The 16,045-nt window shown below is 46.1% G+C and overlaps 1 protein-coding gene across 1 annotated transcript in view; it reads left to right on the forward strand.

The window, feature by feature from the left end:
• ctnna2 (catenin (cadherin-associated protein), alpha 2) overlaps positions 1 to 16,045 on the forward strand; it is a 1,959,617-nt gene that overhangs the window by 283,006 nt on the left and 1,660,566 nt on the right. Inside the window, exon 7 of the mRNA XM_072497636.1 lies at positions 8,722 to 8,925. Coding sequence (XP_072353737.1) covers positions 8,722 to 8,925 — 204 coding nt within the window. The remainder of the gene's footprint in view (positions 1 to 8,721; positions 8,926 to 16,045) is intronic.

Genomic DNA, 16,045 nt, shown 5'->3' on the forward strand with positions numbered 1-16,045 from the left:
TCGGAAGCATTATGGGGCGAGTAACCATGCTAGATGGGGATCTAGCGGGGGGGGGGGGGGGGGGGCGGCGGGGGGGGATAACTGGGTTGCTGCTGCTGGGATCGAGAGGGAGCTGGCAAGGGAAGAGGTGGTCGGGACGGGAGTGCGCCGCCTGGGGGACTGGTGGGTGCGCGGGACCTGGACGTGGGACTGGCCTAGAGTAGGTGATGGCTAGTCGGCGGGGGAGGAGGGGGGGGGGGGGCAGCCCCCCAATCCGGCTGATCACGTGGAATGTGAGAGGCCTAAATGGGCCGATTAAGAGGGCCCGAGTGTTCGCGCACTTAAAAGGACAGAAGGCAGACGTGGTCATGCTTCAGGAGATGCATCTGAAGGTGGCGGATCAGGTTAGGTTAAGGAAAGGATGGGTGGGACAGGTGTTCCACTCAGGGTTGGACGCGAAAATTGGAGGGGTGGCTATATTGGTGGGGAAACGGGTGTCGTTCGAGGCTAGGAATATAGTAGTGGACAACGGTGGCCGATATGTGATGGTGAGTGGTAGATTGCAGGGAATGGAGGTCGTGCTGGTAAATGTATATGCCCCGAACTGGGATGATGTGGGATTTATAAAGCGGATGCTGGAACGTATCCCGGACCTGGAGGTAGGAAGCCTGGTAATGGGGGGGGATTTCAATACTGTGCTGGATCCAGGGTTAGATCGGTCTAGATCCAGTACCGCAAGAAGACCGGCAGCGGCCAAGGTGCTCAGGGGGTTTATGGAGCAAATGGGGGGAGTGGATCAATGGAGATTTGCTAGGCCGTTGGCCAAAGAGTTTTCCTTTTTCTCCCATGTTCATAAGGCTTACTCCCGGATAGATTTCTTTGATTTGAGTAGGGCACTGATTTTGAGGGTGGAAGGAACGGAGTACTCGGCCATAGACGTTTCAGATCATGCCCCGCATTGGGTGAATCTGGAAATAGGAGAGGAGAGGGAACAGTGCCCACTGTGGCGACTGGATGTGGGACTATTGGCAAATGAGGGAGTCTGTGGAAGGGTGCGGGGATGTATTGAAAGGTACCTGGAGACCAATGATGATGGTCAGGTCCAGGTGGGGGTAGTATGGGAAGCGCTGAAGGCGGTGGTTAGGGGAGAGTTGATCTCCATTAGGGCTTACAAGGGGAAAAAAGAGAGCAAAGAAAGGGAGAGATTAGTGTGGGAGATTTTGAGTGTGGATAAAATATATGCGGAGGCCCCGGACAAAGGACTATATAGGGAGAGGCGAAGACTTCAGACGGAGTTTGACCTGCTGACCACAGGGAAGGCAGAGGCATAGTGGAGGAAGGCACAGGGGATGAGATACGAATATGGGGAAAAGGCGAGTCGGCTGCTGGCCCACCAGCTTCGTAAGAGGATAGCGGCGAGTGAAATAGGGGGAGTTAGGGATGGAACGGGAACTACGGTGCGAAGTGCAGGGAAGGTAAATGAGGTGTTTAAGATCTTTTATGAGAGGCTATATATATATAGGTCCCAACCCCCGGAGGGAAAAGAGGGGATGCAACAGTTTTTGGACCAACTAAGGTTCCCGAAGGTGGAGGAGCAGGAGGTGGCAGGTCTGGGGGCGCCAATCGGGGTGGACGAGGTGACTAAAGGGCTGGGGAACATGCAGGCAGGGAAGGCCCCGGGACCAGACGGGTTCCCGGTGGAATTTTATAGGAAGTACGTGGACTTGTTGGCCCCGCTGTTGGCAAGAACCTTTAACGAGGCCAGAGAAGGGGGGACTCTACCCCCGACAATTTCGGAGGCGACGATATCATTAATCCTGAAGCGAGATAAAGATCCGCTGCAATGCGGGTCATATAGGCCTATCTCGCTCCTGAATGTAGACGCCAAATTGCTGGCAAAAGTGCTGGTGATGAGGATCGAGGATTGTGTCCCGGGGGTGGTGCATGAAGACCAGACAGGGTTTGTAAAGGGGAGACAACTGAATGTTAACGTACGACGGCTGTTGGGGGTGATAATAATGCCCCCAGCGGAGGGGGAGGCAGAGATAGTGGCAGCGATGGATGCAGAGAAGGCATTTGATAGGGTAGAGTGGGAGTATTTATGGGAGGTGCTGAGGAGGTTTGGGTTCGGGGAGGGGTTTGTCAGTTGGGTTAAACTCCTCTAAGGGGCCCCAGTGGCAAGTGTAGTCACAAATCGGCAGAGATCGGAGTATTTTCAGTTACACAGGGCAACGAGGCAGGGGTGCCCTCTGTCCCCATTACTGTTCGCGCTGGCAATTGAACCACTGGCCATAGCATTGAGAGACTCTAGGAAATGGAGGGGGGTGGTTAGAGGGGGAGAGGAACACCGAGTGTCACTCTACGCAGATGACCTACTGCTGTATGTGGCGGATCCTGTGGAGGGGATGACAGAGGTTATGCAGATATTGAGGGAGTTTGGAGATTTTTCGGGATATAGGCTTAATATGGTGAAGAGTGAGCTTTTCGTAGTACACCCCGGGGATCAGGGAAGAGGGATAGACGGCCTGCCGTTAAGGAGAGCGGAAAGGAGCTTCTGATATTTGGGGATTCAGGTAGCCAGGAGCTGGGGAACTTTACACAAACTCAATCTGACGCGGCTGGTGGAGCAGATGGAGGAGGATTTCAAGAGGTGGGATATGCTGCTGCTCTCATTGGCGGGCAGAGTGCAGGCGGTCAAGATGATGGTCCTCCCAAGGTTTCTTTTTGTGTTTCAATGTCTCCCCATTTTGATCACTAAGGCCTTCTTTAAGAAAATAGATAGGAGTGTTATGAGTTTTGTGTGGGCAGGGAAGACCCCGAGGGTAAGGAGGGGGTTCCTGCAGCGCAGCAGGGACAGAGGGGGACTGGCGTTGCCGAATCTGGACGATTATTACTGGGCTGCCAATGTGGCGATGGTTCGCAAGTGGATGAGGGAGGGAGAGGGGGCGGCGTGGAAGAGGCTGGAGATGGTGTCCTGTAAAGGAACGAGCCTAAAGGCATTGGTGACGGCGCCGCTACCGCTCTCCCCGAAAAGGTATACCACAAACCCAGTGGTGGCGGCAACCTTAAGGATCTGGGGGCAATGGAGGCGACATAGGGGTGTGACGGGTGCCTCGGTGTGGTCCCCGATCAGGAACAACCATAGGTTTGTCCCAGGAAGGATAGACGGAGGGTTCCAGAGCTGGCATCGGGCAGGAATTAGGAGATTGGGAGATTTGTTTATTGACTGGACGTTTGCGAGCTTGGGAGCGCTGGAGGAAAAGTATGAGTTGCCCCTGGTGAAGATCTTTAGATACATGCAAGTGAGGGCGTTTACGAGGCAACAGGTGAGGGAATTTCCGCTGCTCCCGACACAGGGGATCCAGGATAGAGTGATTTCGGGGGTATGGGTCGGGGAGGGCAAAGTGTCCGAAATATATCAGGAGATGAGAGAGGAGGGGGAGGCGCTGGTAGAGGAGCTGAAGGGAAAATGGGAAGAAGAGCTGGGGGAAGAGATTGAGGAGGGTCTGTGGGCTGATGCCCTAAGTAGGGTAAATTCCTCTTCCTCGTGTGCCAGGCTTAGCCTGATACAATTCAAGGTTCTACACAGAGCACACATGACGGGAGCGAGGCTGAGCAGGTTCTTCGGGGTGGAAGACAGGTGCAGGAGGTGCTTGGGAAGCCCGGCAAACCACACACATATGTTTTGGTCGTGTCCGGCACTGGATGAGTACTGGAGGGGAGTGGCAAGAGTGATTTCAAAGGTGGTGAAGGTCTGAGTCAAGCCAGACTGGGGGTTAACTATATTTGGGGTAGCGGATGAGCCGGGAGTGCAGGAGGCGAAAGAGGCCGATATTCTGGCCTTTGCGTCCCTGGTAGCCCGGCGAAGGATCTTACTCATGTGGAAGGAAGCGAAACCCCCCGGCGTGGAGGCCTGGACAAACGATATGGCAGGGTTCATAAAACTGGAACGGATGAAGTTTGCGTTGAGAGGATCGGTTCAGGGGTTCTCCAGGCGGTGGCAACCATTCCTTGACTATCTCGCGGAACGTTAAGGGAAAATAGATCGTCAGCAGCAGCGGCCCAGAGTGGGGGGGGGGGGGGACCTGTTTTGTTCTGGTTGGGGTGGAGGGGGGGGGAACACTATTTTTTGTTACTTTGTTAGATCACTACTTTATTTAAATTGTTATCTAGTTATCTTTTTTGTTGATTTGTAAGGTGGAGAAATTGTGTTTGAAAACTTTAATAAAATATATATTTTTTTAAAAAGAAATTAATTTGCCAATTATTCGTTATTCCCCAATTTTATTAACCATAGAATCGTAGAATTTCTTCACCCACAGAGTGGTGGAGGCTAAAACATTGTGTAATTTCAAGAAGGAATTAGATATAGCTCTTGGGGCTAAAGCGGTTAAGTGATATGGGGGGAGGCAGGATCAGGGTATTGATCAGCCATGATCATAATGAATGGTGGAACAGGCTCGAAGGGTCGAATGGCCTCTTCCTGCTTCTATTTGCAGTACAGAAGGGGGCCATTTTGCCCATCGAGTCTGAACCGACCCTCTGAAAGAGCGCCCTCCCCTAGGCCCACTCCCCCGCCCTCTCCCCATGATCCCGTAACTTCGCCTAACCTGCACATCTTTTGGACTGTTAATGTCCTCCAGTAATTTATTGCAATCCTCCCATTGTTAAATATTACCCTCAAATTGGCATCATCCACAAATTTAGAATTTGTACTTTTGACACCAAACTATTACAATATGTTGTGAACAACAGAGGTCGCACTACTGATTAACGTGGGACGCTACTTCTCACCTTTTGCCATTCTGAATACCTTCCACTCTCTCAAAGCAACTAACAAATAATTCTACCACTTGCCCTATGACTGCAAATTCTCTGACCTTATTCTTTGTCTTTTTGGGGGGCACCTTAATGAACAGTTTTTGAAAAGCCAGATAGATTATTGGCGCGATCTACGGTCGTGTTGCACCCGAAAAGGGGCACGACGCGGCCGGGAGAGGCCTCCCCCGGGCTTTTCAACAGCTATCATGCCTCATGAGATCTAACTAGAACTCGCGAGATGTCACGATCCAGTCTCGCAGAGTGAAGTTGGCTGAGAAGCTAATTTACTCTGCTCGCCGAACAACCACCCGGCATCTACTGGCTCGCCGGGGAGATCCCAGCCGGGTGCCATTCAGCACTGGTCCCTCAAATGAGGACCACGCGGAACGGTACCTGTGGGAAAGGGGTCCTCCAGGTAATCTGAGCCCCTCAGGTGGTCAGCCTCCAGGCAGCATAGCACCCAGTACTGCTAGTGCCACATGGACACCTTGGCATTGCCAGCCTGGCACCTTGGCAGTGCCACCTGGGTGCCACTGGCCTCACCATGTGGTACTGTCAGGTTGGCAGTACTAGGTGCCAAGCTGCCATTGTATCCGTGACGGGGATCAGGTTCTGAGGTGCCCTGCCCGTATGTGGTGGGATGCGGGGGGCCTGAAGACCCCCCAATCAGTGAGTTGGGACATTGATGGGGCTCCTATGTTGCATTGTTGAGGTTGAGATTGGTGTGCCATTCAAAGGTGGCATCCCAATCCCTTCCTGCACTGAGGGTTAGCTCCTCAGTGCAGGAAATGCGGCTAAGTGCACCTCGGTGGGGTGTTCCCCGCCGCGGCATGCAAACATGCCGGGAATGACCCCTCTAATCCCGTCTGGATCAGCACTCTTTTAGTTTGGTTAGATTGTGCCCTATATCTCTTGCATTGCTATTGTCTACTCTCTCTGTTACAGCCTCAAAAATATTAAGGTCAAGCAAGACATTCCCTTTTGAAGTGTATCTAGCTGTGCATAAACTGGTTGCTGTGTTTGCCTATAGTTTCTGTATTTCAGAATAATTCATTGTCCACGTAGCCCTTCACGTATATGATTCAAACATTCACAGCTCCATGACACTATTGAAGTTCCCAATCTCCCGCTGGGATAACAATAACATTACAACATAGCATCACGGAATGGTTACAGCACAGAAGGAGGCCATTTGGCCTGTCAAATCCCTTCTGGCTCTTTTCAAGAACAGTTTAGCTCCGCTCACTCTCACCTCTTCCATACACCTGCAATTTATTTCCCTTCAGCTGCTTCTCGAATTCCTCTCTGAAAGTTTTTGAAACTCACAATTGAACCTGCTTCCACCACCCTTTCAGTTACTGCATTCCAGATTGCAACTAATTGCTGCGTTTAAAAAAAAAAGTATTTCTGAATGTCACTTTTTTTTTTACCGATCACCTTAAATCTGTGTCCTTTTATTCTCAATCGTACTGCCCAGTGGAAACAATTTCTCTTCATCTAGTCTGTCATAATCTCGTACGATTTTGAAAGCCTCCATCAAATCTCCTCTTGTCCTTCTCCAAGGAAAACAACCACAGTGTTTGCAATCTATCCACAGAATTTAAATTTCTCCTCTAATCCTTTCTACACATTGTTCAATGCCTTCACATCCTTCGTAAAGTGTGGTGCCCAGAATTATATACACTGGCAGGATTTTCTCTTCAGGGCCCCAATTGTGCTGTCGGGGTGAAATGCGGTCAGAAACCCACAAATATTGGGTTTCTGAGTCTGCTGGGCCAAAAAGAATGAGTCCAGCACTGGAACATCAACAACCACACTGATAATATGTGGGTGCAGCTTTAGGTTTTGTATCGCAAGGGGGATGTCCCCTCTGAAGAATTTTGAATATTTTAAAATAAAATGTGGCCACAACTGTTGGACCAGCATTGTGCAGAGGACCCCTCTTGATGGGGTATCCTGCAGCTGCAGCTGTGGGCCTCAGGCAATTCCAGCAGTGGTGAGATGGAAATTAAACGAGACATGGCTGGCTCCCCGACCCATGCTGGGACTCAGGCCCCATCCATCTGATGGCTTTGTCCTGGGATGGAGGTGGCCGCATTCCAGAGTCCTCAATGGGGACTTAACTATCAGTGATGGCCTGTAACAGTCACCCACAGAAGTAGCCTCGGACAAAATATGCCACAGGGAAACATACTTGCAGACTGATATATCGGTTGGTAGCGCAAAATTGCCAGCACATCCACTTCCAGCTCCACCTCAGCCCAGTACTCCACTTGAGGCTGAACCATTCATTGCTCTACAAAGGTTCGTTGTCTCTCCTTGCTTTGGTCTACTTTGTTTATCTATTTATAAAACTCAGGATCTCATGTGCCTTTTAGAACCACTTTCTCAACCTGTCCTGCCACCATTACCGGGTTGTGCACATACACCCCCAAGTCTCTCTATTCCCTGCACTCCCTCTAGAATTGGATCTTTTCTTTTCCTATCATCCCTCAATCTTCCTATCAAAATATATTCACATTTCTCTGCATTAAATTTCATCTGACATCAGTCTGCCTTTCCATGTAATCTGGAAGGGGGTGATTTTGAGTCTGCATTTGTCATCAGCAGTAATGTCAACGTGGACACAAAATACCGCAAGAGTCGGAAAATTAGATTCTCACCGGCAAAATCTCTCTTCTCTATTTTCCCTGCCCCTTGCAGGTGACGTAACAAGGTTCCCACCCAGAAAGGCTTTCTTTAATTAATGCGCACATGTACAGGTGACTGAAGAGGATTGGAAGATCATGGCCAGTACCCTTTTAATTTCTACCTTCTCGGCATGCTTGGAAGCATCTCATTTGATCCTGGTGACTTAACAAACTTATGTACAGCCAGACTTTATTTTTTATTAATATTTTTTATTAATTTTTTGCCAATCCAGAATCTTAACTACATCCTTTTCACTCACTTTGACAACATCTCATTTCTTCATAAAGACAGAAGCAAAGTACCTCAGCCACGCTCTCTGTCTTATGTGTAGATCCCCTGTTTTGTCCCTAGTAAACCCCATACCCATCTTTTACTCTCTTTTTAGTAATTATATGTTTGTAGAAGACTTTTTTAGTCTGACACCATCCACTTCAATCTTCATTCAAGTTTCTTTGAATATATTCTTGTTTTGGTCTTTTTAGTATTTGTGCTCAATCCATGTTCTAAACTTCTTGATTTTACTTGATCTACAAAATTTTGAAGGCCTCTTCAGATTCTGCAAGTAGAACAATGTTGTCAACGTACTACAAGTTTGTTATGTAGCACATTTAATTTTCTAAATATTTGTTCCGTGTAATATTGAATACTTTTGGTGATTGTTCAGTTTTGTCTCCTGAAACAAATCTTCTAGTCTGATCTTTGCTATTTGGCCCCACTGGAACAAGAAGATAGTTTCTGCATTTAGGTCAAAAGATAATAGAAGATGGTACATTTCCAGCATATTGTGGTTCATTGTCACTTTAGAATCCTGGTAATTGTTGCTGGTTGCTCCTCTACGACAATCATTGTTTTGAAAAACTGAAAATAATTTGATCTTTTCCAAACGGAAGTTCTAAAATTGCTCTTAAAATTAAAGACCAGTGAAGTGACACCTGGTGAAGGGGATTCCTCCATTAATATGATTGAAGGTCATCCTCCATTGCACTGGGCTGGTATTGTTCTTAAGTCATCTGTTCTCTTATTCTACTCCAAATCACAATGAAAATTTTGGTGCAGTGGTTCTATGGTAGTTTCTCATTTCTACAATAACCATATAAAGAAGATATGAAATATAAATGACAAAGAGGTTGTAAGTTATAAATCACCTCAAATTACATGTTGAGGTAGGGGCAGTAATAATTTTGCATACATAATAACTTGTTTCTCTACCTTCTACACTTTACCTTTCAGAATAAGATCATTTTGGATCCTATGCATTTCAGTGAACAGCGATACAGGCCATCTCTCGAGGAGAGGCTGGAGAGTATTATCAGTGGTGCTGCATTGATGGCAGACTCTTCCTGTACACGTGATGACCGGCGGGAAAGAATTGTGGCTGAGTGTAATGCTGTGCGACAGGCCCTTCAGGATCTTCTCACTGAATACATGAATAATGTAAGTTATATGAAACCAATTTGCTGTGGGCCCTATGATTCTTCATGCCTGTATTCCATACAAATTCAGGGCTAACTTCCACGTAAAATAGCATGAGTTGGTTTTCAAGGTTTTGATATTATTAACACTAATTTATTTGCAACAAAAATGAATAATACAACTGGTAAATTTCTCCTCGAGGCTTCAAGAGATGCGGTTAAAGGAGTGATGCACTAGTTAGTTATTAAGGATGTGTTTTTTGGAAATAGGGAATTAATCATAGTTCAGATGTGGTATATTGAAAGCGACAAGTTTCACAAAATTGATCACTGCTGCAGGCATCAATTTTTCATAATTCTCATTGATTATTGTGTGGAATATGTCCAGCGTATTTTAAATTCTTCAATATAATCAGAAAAATAAATGAGAAATTTCTGATCCACACAGCTGGAGGAAGCAATTTGGCAAATTTAGCTTTATTTTGTATGTATTGCTGTGCATTTTGTTTGCAACTACATTACACTTTTTTTGAACACTGTGATTCTATGCTTAAAGAAAAATTTTGGGCTGGATTCTTGCGCTCCGCCCGCTGTAAGAACGCACGGGCGAGACCCCGACAATCGAAAAATCCATTGACTTCGGGCGGGGTTCTCCGGTCTGCGGGCAAATGCAGCTGGAGAATCCCGCTCTTTGCGTTATCCCATAATGACCTCGGGGGAAAAAGTATGCCCTCTATTTCATTATTTCAATATCTGATCACTTGATTTTGTCTATTTTATTCAATATTTATATCTTGACTAGAAACCTGTAGAATTAACCTTTATATAAATGATTGGTAACTTGTACTAATGAATTCTTCTTTAATCCATGAATGAATAACTTGAAATTATATTTTGTGACACTGTATGACAATGTATGTCCATTGAGATCGATATTGTGCTATTATTTTAAGCTGTAACATTAGTGTGGAATAGTGGAAGATATTAAGTAGGACTGGCTTATCCATCGGGATATGATGATGAAGTGACTTTACCGGATTCTTCCTTCTTCTTGAACAAAATCAATAATGTAGGTGTTAACTGTACCTTTTGGCTGAATCAGGCACAGTAGTAAAAAAAAAATGTTGCATATTTCTGGTCATACCATATCTTCTCTCAATGTGCTGAGTCCAATTTCACATGCATGAACATTCTGTCTTAAATTAAAAACGATCTAATTTGGCGAGATTCTTTCACTTTGGAAAATGGTACATCGTGCAATTCTCCATTCTTCATTCATACTCCTACGGATGCTTATTTTTCTAGTTATCTTGCGGTACATCTATCGTGGTTTTCTATTAATCAAATGATCTACCTATGTAATTTTCAATTATTTACCTTTGTTAGCCGACTGACCAATTTAACATTGACTAGATGCAATCAGGATCTTTTGCTATGCTTCATCTGTTGTGCAAGTAGCAATGTCCCAGTGGAGTATTGAAATTACTATTTCCTGATTGAATTTTCACAAAGATATAAATAAAGTTATTTTGAAGACTGAGATTGAGAGATTTTTGTCAGGCAAGTGATTCCAGAGATGTGGAACAAATGCAGGTAACTCTGGTTAACCTACAGATCATTGATCTTAAATTGAGGGGAGGTAGACTCAGAGAGTAGTAAAGGCGTGGAATGCCCAACACTAAGGGCATTCAAATGGTCATTGGATAGACATATGGACGATAAGGGAATAGTGTAGATGGGCTTTAGAGTGGTTTCACAGGTCGGTGCAACATCGAGGGCCGAAGGGCCTGTACTGCGCTGTAATATTCTATGTTCTATTGAATAACTTCCTCCGGATCTCTTGTTCCTGTGTACCTTACTGATTCCGTAGTGTATAGTATTTACAGCAGAGAAATGGACCATTAGGTGGAACATGCCTGTGCCAGTATTTATGCTCCACAGGAGCTGCCTGCCACTTCATCTCACCCAATCAACATATGTAGTAATATAGGTTGTGATCTATATTTCACTAATACACAAAAAGACTGGCAACAGTGAAATCATTGGCAAATAATTTTCTGGACTAGTAACAGTGAATTTACCATGTAGACTGTTATTAGTATATACATCGACCAGTAATTAGTAGTATGGAAAAGTTATTTCATGACATGTGAATTGCAACAAATTCCTGGAAGGTTCCTACCAATCTGCCATCTGTCTTATGAAAATGGCACCTCACATTTGCCGTGAGTTTAAAGAACGTGCAGCCTTGGCACAGTAAATACAAATTAAACCTCTTGCATGGGAAGGGAATAAGATGCTAGGGGTGATAGCAGAGCACAAAGGTGTCGTGGAAGGAGCAGTCCCTTTGACTGAGGGGAAGATGTGTTTCGTGGTGGCAGAAACGGCAAAGAATGATCCTTTGAACATGGACCTTGAATGGATGGAAAGTGAGGACAAAGGGAACTCGATCGTGGTTTTGGGAGAGAGGGTGTGTGAGAGCAGAAGTGAAGGAAATATGCTGGACATGGTTGAAAGTCCTATCAGCCCACAGTTTGGAGATTGAAGGATGGAATCCTTGTTTGAGGAAAGACACATGTCAGAAATGCCATTTTGGAAGTCCAAATCACTGGAACAGACGTGATGGGGCAGATAATGCAGTCTATTTAAGCACACATTCATTGTAATTTCGCTTACTGCTATGTCATTTTGGAAAAAATGTTTGTTTCTTTCAAAAAATAATGTAGCCCTTTGTGTACAGGCATAGTTATTATCTACTGTTAACTGTTTTGAAGCCATTCAGGTGTCAGGACGCAAGAGATTTTTTAAGTCATCGCTATTTGTATTGTTAAATATTAGAAATAAGGTATAGATTTAAGTGGGTTCAATTTAGTGTTTTGTGTCAGAAAGGGTAAAACTCCAGTTTGATTCATGTTAAAGAAAGGTGTTTTCATATATGGTGGTTTTGGTCTCTGTTCAAACTGCGTTAAATTGTGCTGAGGAAGGCTTTCCAATTCCACTTTGCAATTTTGTTTGGCCTCTGGGAGTTCCTTTTTGCCAAGGCTGTACTTCGAGGCATTAGAGGAAATATTATTTGCAGATTGGGACACCATTTTGTAATGCTGACCCGATATCACTGCCCCCCACTTCTTCAGGTGTCTTATGCTCTTTTGACCCCCCCCCCCCTCAATCCCCAAACCTTGGGAAGGCCACCGGGACCCCCCCCCCCCCCCCCCCCCCTCCCCACACACACACACACCCATCCCCTCCTCTTCCTGGCAATACCCTCCTGGGCCTGACTGCTAGCAGTGCTGACCTGATACCTGAGCACCTTGGCACTAGCAGCCTGGCAATGCCTCTTATACTAGTGTGGCACTGCCAGGTTGACAGTGCCAACAATATCAGGTACCTAGGGGAGTGCCAGGGTGCCAACCTGTCCTGACGCCGAACGGGGGTATCCAATGACCTGGGGACCCCTTCAAGTGCCGTTACGACTGGTGGGCCAGTACCAAACGGCACCTGGTGAGGACTCCCAGGCGTGGCCGGTGAGTCCTGGGAGCCAATCTGGCGTCTGGGTATTTAACGGAATTCTAAGACTCATTTAAATATTCAGATCTGGCTCTTGCCCAGCGAGGGTGAGATCCAAAGCACGCCGGGAGGAGCAAGGTAGCTGACTCGCACCAGGTTTTGCACGCAGCACGGAGCCCTATTTTGGGCTCTCACATTATCCACCTGTTGCACCAGGCACACAGGGTTGCTGAATCGTGCCCCAGAAAAATAAAGAGAAGTTTTCAGGAAGACTGAAGTTAAATGAACAGGGGAAACTGAAATCCGAACAGGTAAGTGTTCATTGAAGTCAAAAGCAGAGCTGAGAAGCTAGTGAGAAGCCAGAGACATCTGAAGTGGCTCTAAAGTTTATGATATCTTACCAGAGACTGAAGTGATAGGTGAAATAACTGTGGAGCAATCGCTGGCTGGATCTCAGTGTAAGATCATTCAAGATCAATGCGTAAAATCATTTGAGACAAAGGAATTCTGAAAGGAGCATGAAAACAGCTAAGAGAAAGCATGGTTTGAAATAAGATTTTAAAGCATGTCTTTTTAAGTGTGGAGTTTGGAAATGATTGTGTGGCATTCATCTGGTGGAATTTGAGGAGGCACCCTCAGAAGATCGATGCAGTGGCATCTGCATCTGGTTTCAGAGTTGGCTGTTATCTTTGAAATCTGTGAACATTTATGAAGAACGGGGGAGTGAGAGAGTCATGTATAATAGTCAAATCTTTCATGTTTAATAATTGTTTTTGTTGTTAAAAGTTAATTAGCATTTCTGTGACTCTGCTCCTTCACGTTTTCTGACAAAAAGATAAACATGATGGTGTTTTGAGCCAGGCTTCCATTCTGGGACCTCCTGTTCAGCAGTAACATCAAATGGGATCGTAACAAAGGATATGAACAAAACTCTGAGCCGGGATTCTCCGAGCCTCCGCACCGCAATCGTGCTTGGCGGGGGGTCGGAGAATGGGCGTCAGATCTGCGATCGGGTCCGACGCTGCTCCCGCGATTCTCCGGGGACCGGAGAATCACAGCCAATCGCACGCGCGCGGTCGACGCGCCGCTGGTTGGGAGCCATTGAAAGAGGCCCCCGCGGCGATTCTCCGCCGACAACTGGCCGAGTTCCCGCCGGGGTGGTTTACTCATGGTTCCACCCGGCGGGAGTTCGGAGTGGCAGCTGCGGACTTAGCCCACGGCCGCCCTGGCGTGGGGCAGGGATCCGTCACCGGGGGGGGGGGGGGGGGCCTTCAGGATGGCCAGGCTCGTGATCGGGGGCCACCGATCTGTGGGGGAGCATGATCTCGGGCGGGCCTATATTGTCGGGGCCGGCCCGCGTCCGGAAGTGCTGGGCCCAGTATCAGCAGCCGGAGCTGCAAGGTAGCCCCCTGCAAAACGGAGAGTCACTCTGGCCTTTCTCCAGGAAAGTCCAGAGTGATTCGCGCCCGTTTCGCCGGCATGGGGACACAGCTCCATTATCAGAGAATTCCATCCCCGATATGTTGTGCTAAATAACTCACAAAATGTCAAAGTCATTTAAAAATAATTACCGTCCACCAATTTCTCCACAAAAGTAAACTAATGCAGGGAAGATTAACTTTCTTAATGTACTAATTTTCCGACTGATTAAGGGAGAGGGAAATATACATTTTGCTGTAAGGTGAAATTAAGACATACTACTTGTTTGAAACTGAGAGTTGTGAGTTGAAGAAAATTTATTAATCATTAACCTACAGAATTCCGAAGCCTGGGTGCTAAAAATAATAGCAATGACCAGAGTGAACAAATGTATTTTCCCATTTTGGACCTTCGTACGCACAGTGGCTTTGCTGGGCTATTGGACCAGAGCAGGGGAATGGACAAATTGGGGCCGGCACAAGTACAATTAGCCACCACATCTACAGAATAATTCTTTGAACTGTTAATTGGCATATTTATTTTTATTATTTAATCTTGTGATGTGAAAGCCAATTCACCTTAGTGCCCATCTCTGAGAACGTGGTGGGTTTTCTTTTTTGTTGCAATTGAGTGACTTGCTCCAATCCACTTTAGGGAGCAATGTGAAACTGGAGGTGTAGGCTAGGCCAGATAAGGATGACCAGTTTCTTTCCCAAAGGATATTCGTGAACCAGTTTGGTTTTTAACAGCAACACAATAGCTTTGTTGAAAATGAAAATCCCTTATTGTCAGAAGTAGGCTTCAAATGAAGTTACTGTGAAAAGCCCCTAGTCGCCACATTCCGGCGCCTGTTCGGGGAGGCTGGTACGGGAACTTTTAGTGACTTTTAGTGGTAACTACTGTTGTTATTCCAGAATTTTAAAACGGAATTCAAATTCTTAAACTTCTGCGGTGGAATTGAACTTTGAATCAATAGCCAAATTCTTTGGATTACTACCTCAGTAACCACTAATATTTCAATATGAAGTGAAGAGTAGCTATGGAACACTATGATGAGATGTTCCTTTACCTTTCATGAATTCCCCTTTTATTCATTGGCTCAAAAATTTAATGAATTTCTGTTAGAAATTTTCTTTTGAATTAATATGAATTATAAGAAGGCAAATCTGTGCCAATTGTGAAAAATGACTGAAAATTCTGTACAGAAGCTATAGCCACCTTTGGTCTTTGTGAGATCTTAGATCTTGGATCTTAAGATGTATAATGTGTGTTGGAGATTCTGTTAGCTGGCATTCACCAGTTTATGGTTTTCCAGTGTGAACCAGGTTAGCCTCCCATCTCTCATGCTCCATAAATTTGAGCTCTTTCAGAATTCTACTGCCCAGTAACTCACATCAAGCCCTACTCATCCATCACCTCTGTGCTTTCAGATCTATATTGGCTACAATTGTTTGATTTTAACATTCTTGTGCTATCTATATGTAACACAAATTAGATACGTGGATTCCATTTTCTTGAGGATCTCTGGTGGGTTTATTTACAGCCAAATCAGTACAAGCAGTACAGCAATCTCTGGACACATCCTGTTGTCTAGGGCACTACAGTGCACAGAGAAACCATGGCTCCTTGACAATGATGACATCCAGGTACATGGCTCCAGGTATGTTGAGCTCCTTAAAGGGAGTTCACTCCTCAAGCGTTATTACAATATCCCTTTTTCCCTTCCAGCGATAAATCCCATACGTTACAAGTGAAGCGCACAGACGCAGTAATAGAACATGAAAACAGAAAATGCTGGAAAAACTCAACAGGCGTGGCAGCATGTGCGGAGAGAGAAACTGAGGGCACAATTTAACAAAAGCATTTAGGGCGCGGTAGGCAGGGTGGTTCTCGATGGCTACGATGGCGACATCACAGCCAATATTTAATTGCACTTGTGCCGGAAATAAGCCCCACGGGCTTCTTGCCATTACTGGTTGTCTCACCAGACTTGTATATCAACATCTCACCGCTAACAAGGGGGAGCAGCTTTTATGCGCTCCTTCACTACTCGCTCCCAGTCAACATGCAAACATGACAGCATGCAGGCCTGCTCCTCGCTTTGGCGATGTCTGCCTGGCTTCTCAACGCCGTCGATGAGAGACGGGGCTTGCTGTCCTTCTGAGGGGCTTGGAGGGCCATCAGCAGGGCCACCAATACCGCATGGGAGGCAGTGG

The sequence above is a fragment of the Scyliorhinus torazame genome, chromosome 3 (genome assembly GCF_047496885.1).
Source record: "Scyliorhinus torazame isolate Kashiwa2021f chromosome 3, sScyTor2.1, whole genome shotgun sequence".
In the NCBI taxonomy this organism is placed as follows: domain Eukaryota; kingdom Metazoa; phylum Chordata; class Chondrichthyes; order Carcharhiniformes; family Scyliorhinidae; genus Scyliorhinus; species Scyliorhinus torazame.